We start from the raw sequence: 6,960 nt of genomic DNA on the forward strand, positions 1-6,960 counted from the left end.
TTAACAGCTTTGGTGACCACTTGTATCTCTAGAACGCAAACTTTTTATTTCCAATTTTTTTGAGATTTTGCTCAATCCCTAATGTCCAAGCCTTCCGAATCGCCAGTGGTTGTGCTTCCAACTTACCGTTTGGACTCCAATTTGGTGCTTCTTCCTGGTATCATCTATAATGTGACTTTTTCTCGATTCAAGGCAGCGGCGTTGTTGTCTAGGTTCCGTCACTACGTCGGAGAAGTGTCTATGATCCGAAGCTTGATCAGCGAGTATGATTTCGATAACGACCAAGACACTCATGTTCCGGTTATTTCTGAAAAGGCTGCCGAGGGTATCAGTGAGTTTCATCAAGCTCAGGCCAACGCTTCCAGTACCGAAGTTGCCGCCCCAGAAACCGGCTTTGACTGGTTGGTGTTGGCTATAACACCAAATACTCAGAAAATCACGAATCCTCCTTCCTCCACTGCCTATGATCCACCGGTTTCTCCACCTAATTGCGAAGTAGTCACTATAGTGAGAGTTGTGGGGATCACCGACGACTCAAACAATATTAAGTTGACACTTCAAGCCTTAACAAGAGGCCTCAAGAAGTATGAGAAGGAGAAAAGTCACCCCAATGAGGCAAAAGTCAAGGTTGATTTGAACGCTAACCATGGCCTTGCTTCTAGCAACTTTCCCTCTTTGAACAAGAAAGCAGCAAGTTTGTTCGATGTCATTGATAAGTTTCTCTCTGACTATCAACAAGCACTCAAATCGAGTAACATGAAAATTCTGAAGGCCAACGATGGAAAGAACTCGGGCAACATTTTATGCTTAAATCCATTGGCAAATGCGTTGTATCTTCAGCTTAATGGTTCGAGAGAGGTAACAAAAGCATACATCAGTTTGAAAAAGCTATTTTCCACCTATACTTCGGGGAACAAAATCGACTCCCGTTCCTTCCTCCGCTTGGTTGATTTATCATGTGCAATCGTACCGTTCCCCAATCACCAGAAGCTCAACTTGTTGAACAAATTCAAAGCAGAAGATAGGGTGAAAGAAGTTAACAAAATGATGGATGACTTAATTGACGTCTTTAAAAATTTGGAAGCAAACAACAACTACGTTAACCATTGGTTTTTCGATGAGGCATCCTATATCCAGAAAGCGAATGTGGTTGCAAGTCAGCTCAAGTCTATCAGGCTAATCTTGGAAGGGATGTCAAGTTCGAAAAACGATAAGAACACTCAAGTGAAGGCCAACAATCAACTTGTTCGCCGCAAGAATAACACCAAATCTGTTGGTAGTGCTGTGGGTCCAAAAGAAACCGGGGACGCGGATGAAGAGGATGATGATGACGATGACGATGATTTGCGCGCAATCACTAGTTTCATCAAGAGCAAGATGCCAAGTATACAAGGAATGTCTAATGACACAAAACGCTTGTTGACTAAAGATTTCAAGCGTATCAAGTCATCACCACCTGGAAATTCAGACTTTCACGTTATCAGAAACTACTTGGAAATTGTTGCTGATATTCCTTGGGATAAGTATATCACCAAATTCAAGTCGAATCAAGACATTGATATTGACTTCGCAAGAAAGCAGTTAGATGAAGACCACTACGGTTTGGAACATGTCAAGAGACGATTAATTCAGTATTTGGTGGTTTTGAAGTTATTGGGTATTACATCCGAGGCTGAATCCGAGAAGATTGCCAACGAAAAGAAAAACGCCCTTGGTAGTGGAGGATCCAAGGATGATGATCTGAACAACAGTGATCGCAAATCTGATTCGATTGTGATTGACAACAGCGACTTAACTTACAAAGCCCGCCAGGAAGCAAAGGACAAGAATAAAAAATCTAGGAGCCTCACATCAATTGAACTGTCTGCCCAAAAAGACCTTATGGTCTCTAAGAAGAACAAATCACCCATTATGATGTTGGCGGGACCACCTGGTACGGGTAAAACCTCTTTGGCAAAGTCAATTGCAAACTCTCTTGGTAGAAGCTTTCAGAGAGTATCGTTGGGTGGTATTAAAGATGAATCTGAGATTAGGGGCCATAGAAGAACCTATGTTGGTGCTATGCCTGGTGTTATCATTCAGTCATTGCGGAAAGCAAGATGCATGAATCCGGTGATTTTGCTCGATGAAATTGACAAGGTGATCGGTGGAAACAGCAATGCCAACAAATTCAACGGTGATCCTTCGGCAGCATTATTGGAAGTATTAGATCCGGAGCAAAATAATTCTTTCATGGATCATTACTTGGGATTTCCCGTTGATCTTTCACAAGTCATTTTCATCTGTACTGCCAACGAGCCATATAACTTATCAAAGCCTTTACTTGATAGGCTCGAAATGATCGAGGTTAGTGCTTATGACTACAATGAGAAACAAATAATTGGTGAGAAATACTTGTTACCTAGACAGATAAAGAGAAATGGGTTCCCTCTGTTGGATCTTGTCTATATTGACAAGTCGGTAATGAAGAAGATCATTTTGGACTACACAAGAGAGGCTGGGGTGCGTAATTTCGAGAGAAAACTCGGCACCATCTGCAGATACAAAGCTGTTGAGTATGCCTCAAGCTTGGATAGTTCTGAAACTTATGATCCTACTGTTGAGGAGCATGATTTGCCAAAGTATTTGGGTGTACCATTCCCCAAGTTATCGTCGGAAATATCCGAGCCTGTCACTCTGGCTGCAAAGTATGGTGTCGTTAATGGTCTTTCGTACAACTCGGATGGTTCAGGCTCTGTGTTGATCTTCGAAAGCATCGGTATAATCAGTGGAGACAAGGATTCTAATGAGTCAAGAACTTCACTTCACATGACAGGAAGGCTCGGTGAAGTTTTGATGGAAAGTGCTAAGATTGGACTTACATTCATAAAATCAATGCTTCACGGGCACTTGTTGAATGTGAATAACAGCGATGCGGAAATATTAAAGAGAATGAATCAGCTTGAAATTCACATGCATGTACCACTGGGATCAATTCTGAAAGATGGACCTTCAGCCGGTATTACCATGGCCCTTCTGTTTTTATCATTAATTTTAGAGAAGCCGGTACCCTCGAATATTGCCATGACAGGTGAGATCACATTGAGAGGACTCGTACTTCCAATTGGTGGAGTTAAAGAGAAAATACTTGGTGCGCACTTGGCTGGCGTAGACAAGGTGATTGTGCCTCGAGAGAATAGGAAAGACCTCATAGAGGAGTACTGTCGTCAAATTAATGATGATACGCAACTCAACGGGTTGTTGAAGGACAATGAAAGACGCTACAACTACACTAGGAATGATCCTGAACAGTACATCAAGCAGAAGTACAACATGGAAGTATGTTATGCTCGTGAGTTCTGGGATGTGGTCAAACACGTTTGGGGCGATGAGCTTTTGATGAAAATTGATCAATCTAAACTACTTGAATACCATTTATAGTTCTTTATGAATGTCTTAGTATTAAGGTTAGACTGCGTGGTTCTGTATATAGCTTCACTTTACCACGAGACACGCATTACTCGTGTTTCCGCCAGGGCACGCCAAGCCTTATTTTTTTACTTCGCATCAAAGCAGGAGGTTAGTTGTTGTTCTCTGTGAAATAAACAGGTATATTTATCCGGGCATTTCGTTCGTTTGCCTCAAATACCTCATAAGTTGTGAATTCAAGTCAGTTAACTTTACTAAGCTTACTGACTTCTTGATTACTGACTTATTGAGTACTTGGCATAGCCGATCTATTTTTGGCACTCCTGATCTGAAAATCAGTTGAAGCTTCGAAGTGCTGTTTTGCTAGTTTTTCTAGCATTTGGCCAACGAGAACTTTAAGCCATTCAATAGACTGCGATCTTCTGTACTTTGCTGAAAATCTTAACATAATTACGCTGCCATGAAAGTCTTTTTCTTCTTATCGTTGATGATCCAGTTGATGGTGGTCAGTGCTAAACGTTCGTTACTGGCTACATCTTTGGTTACATGTATGCAAAATTCCCAAATATCCCCCACATTTTTCAACGTCACATTCAATCCAGATGATCGATCAATCAGATATACCTTGGACTTGACTACTGAAATCAACACATATGTCACTGCCCATGTCCAAGTTTACGCCTATGGGTTTCTCATTATTGAGCAAGACGTCGATCTCTGTGACTTAGGCTGGAAGCAGTTCTGTCCGCTCTATCCCGGTTCACTTCAGGTGGACAGTATCGAATACATCAGCGCAAAGTATGTCAAGATGATTCCTGCAATCGCATACCAGGTGCCTGACATAGATGCTGTTGTAAGAGTTGAAGTTAGAGATCGGAAATCTAAGAAAACAGTGTCATGTATTCAGTCGAATTTCACAAATGGTAAGACAGTTTCGCAAACTGGCGCTAAATGGGCCACCGCAATCATTGCCGGCTTGGGTTTGGTCATTGCAGCCGTCTTTTCCACATTTGGAAGCTCAAATGCTGCTTCTCATATTTCTACCAATGCTGTGACGTTGTTTTCATATTTCCAAGCAGTAGTGATCATCTCGATGCAACATGTGGAAAGAGTTCCTCCTATTGCTTCGGCATGGGCAGAGAACTTGGCTTGGTCCATGGGCTTGATCAGAGTCGAATTTATGCAAAAAATCTTCCGTTGGTACATTCAGAGCTCGGGTGGGAGCCCAACATTGTACTTCAGAAGACTGCAAAGCAGATTCTAGTTCAGAGGGCATATGATTACTTACAGAGCTGCACGATTTGCAAGAAGAAACAGTGATCTACAGACTGGAATACGTTGCTTTCTTTCACTCTTCGTTCCAATGACAATTTGGTGGTGTTGAGAAGCATCAAAAGAATTGGCTATAATTCTCGCATTGAACCCACTTCCATCGTGGTGACGGGTTTCACTTTCTTCATTCTTTTTGGTTACGTCTTGGTGGTTATTCTCTTCCTTGTCAAGCAGGTGATCGATTTATTGGTTCGTTTCAACAAGGTTAACCCCAACCGACTCCATTTCTTTCGCAAATCATTTAAGAACATTCTCAAAGGTAGTTTGTTGAGGTACATGTATATTGGATTTCCTCAGCTTATAATTTTGTCGTTGTGGGAATTCACGGAAAATGACTCTCCAGCAGTGATTGTGTTGGCAGTGCTCTTTCTCATTATGGCACTCGTTATCGTGGGTTACTCATTCTGGACCACTTGGAGATATGGGCGTCTCTCTATCGCAAAGTATAACAATCCTGCAGCGTTACTATATGGTGACTCCCTTATTTTGAACAAGTATGGCGTCTGTTATACCATGTTCACTGCTAAGAAATACTGGTTTGGAGGAATCGTGATCGGTTACGGTCTTGTCAAAGGTATTTTCATTGCCTTGTGTCAAGGTAGTGGAAAAACTTCGGCTTTGGTTATTTTCATTCTCGATTTGGCGTTCACAATTTACCTTTTCCTCCAAGCTCCATACTTGGACAAGTCTACCAATATCGTCAATTTACTGTGTGGCCATTGTGAACACCATCAACTCGTTCTTATTTTTATTCTTTTCTGATCTTTTTGGGCAACCAGCTCAAGTGGCTTCTATCATGGGTTGGATTTTCTTTGTCTTGAATGCTGGATTTTCGTTAGTTTTATTGGTGATGATCATTGTGTTGGTTATCATGTCGATTGTATCAAGAACCCAGATGCTGTATTTGCTCCAGCTCGAGATGACAGAATCCTCGTTTCAAAGAAAATCATCCGTTAGCGCGCACAGACATGGTAGGTGGTGAGAAAGGTGGAAATGGATGCTTGCTTTGGGTGCAGCTGCTCAGGATCATTCTTAGACTGGGAAGCTCAAATGTACCAGTTGAACAATTACTCACAGGGCTCAGGCTCACCTACAGAAGATAAGCAAATATTGACACCTTCTCTCAAGGAAGGTGATCGTGAACACACGCGAGGTCCTGAAAGCTCGGAGGAAAATGTCCCTGCGACTCTTGGAGAAAGATTGAAGACCAAATTAACTCGTGGTCTTTCCAGAAAAGGTTCAAAAAAGGGCAGACACTACCAATATCACCAGAATGAGTGATACGCTATCAATGGATGATACTGGTAACATGAAGGATGAAGTGCTGGAACTCATTCAATTCCTCTGCCACTTTTGAATAGAGACACCACAGACCAAATCAGGTGGTCGTCACATACGACACCCAACAGAAGCATCCTTTCGGGTCAGTACTCTCCATTATCTGAACAGTCAACCAACGGCACCAAAGGACATAACCACCGCTAGTGTTCATTACTTTAGAACTTGTATATTACTTTAGTTTTAAATTTTGTACTGATTTGTGTATCTTTCGTTAATCACCTAGTAGATTTCCAGACTCTGCTCACTTGGGCAAGAATATCAGGTATCATTTGCTATGGAGTACGGACCCACATGAAGGCGACTTGTGCAGGGTCTTCGTAACGTTGAAATACATGACTCCTTTAGTTTCTATCTTGTCATTTTTTACCAAGTAACGAACGAATGGACATTAAATTTGGTGGATCTGAAATCTTTCGGACAAGGTTGGCAATATTTTGGCATTGCAACAGTTCTCAAATAAAGATCCATTGGGCTATAAAATGTAGTCTTCATTCACCTTTTAATTCAGCAGCCCATTTACCTGAGGGCCATATCTGAAGCTGAGAATAACGGATTGGAACGGTGATGGTGGACTTCAAAAATGGAATATTTTTGCACAATTACAGGTTTTAGCAAAACTCTTAGTAAATTTTGACCCATTGGCTTAGTGCTATCGTCGGCTATTAAGCGGGGTCATTGGAATGGATAGTGATTCGTTGCACATGATCTGGAGTGGTGATACTAATTTCATAGGATTGAAGGTTTGTGAAAGTTGGTCCGAATTAATCCCACGAGCATACAAGCCTCCAAATATAGGAATGAGGAACAAACACATCTATCGTTGACTTGGAGTATTTCTTTCTACGGGCCATCTTGAAGCACTGAATGTGTTTGGGGTAG

General features: G+C 41.7%; 3 protein-coding genes across 3 annotated transcripts; all 3 read left to right on the forward strand. All coding sequences in view use genetic code 12, as the record gives it.

The window, feature by feature from the left end:
* Positions 1–81: 81 nt before the first annotated feature.
* On the forward strand, positions 82–3,420 carry PGUG_00682 (uncharacterized protein; the record flags this gene model as incomplete). The annotated part of the gene is made up of 1 exon (XM_001487255.1): positions 82–3,420. One exon carries the CDS (start codon positions 82–84, stop codon positions 3,418–3,420), a length of 3,339 nt encoding a protein of 1,112 aa, XP_001487305.2.
* A 448-nt stretch (positions 3,421–3,868) lies between these two features.
* PGUG_00683 (transient receptor potential ion channel family protein) lies at positions 3,869–4,672 on the forward strand (the record flags this gene model as incomplete). Its single annotated transcript, XM_001487256.1, has 1 exon — positions 3,869–4,672. The coding sequence occupies one exon, from the start codon at positions 3,869–3,871 to the stop codon at positions 4,670–4,672; it is 804 nt and encodes a 267-aa protein (XP_001487306.2).
* Positions 4,673–5,016: 344 nt separating this feature from the next.
* On the forward strand, positions 5,017–5,502 carry PGUG_00684 (uncharacterized protein; the record flags this gene model as incomplete). Its single annotated transcript, XM_001487257.1, has 1 exon — positions 5,017–5,502. The coding sequence occupies one exon, from the start codon at positions 5,017–5,019 to the stop codon at positions 5,500–5,502; it is 486 nt and encodes a 161-aa protein (XP_001487307.2).
* Positions 5,503–6,960: the final 1,458 nt, after the last annotated feature.

Source organism: Meyerozyma guilliermondii, genomic scaffold (genome assembly GCF_000149425.1).
Source record: "Meyerozyma guilliermondii ATCC 6260 scaffold_1 genomic scaffold, whole genome shotgun sequence".
Classification (NCBI taxonomy): Eukaryota; Fungi; Ascomycota; class Pichiomycetes; order Serinales; family Debaryomycetaceae; genus Meyerozyma; species Meyerozyma guilliermondii.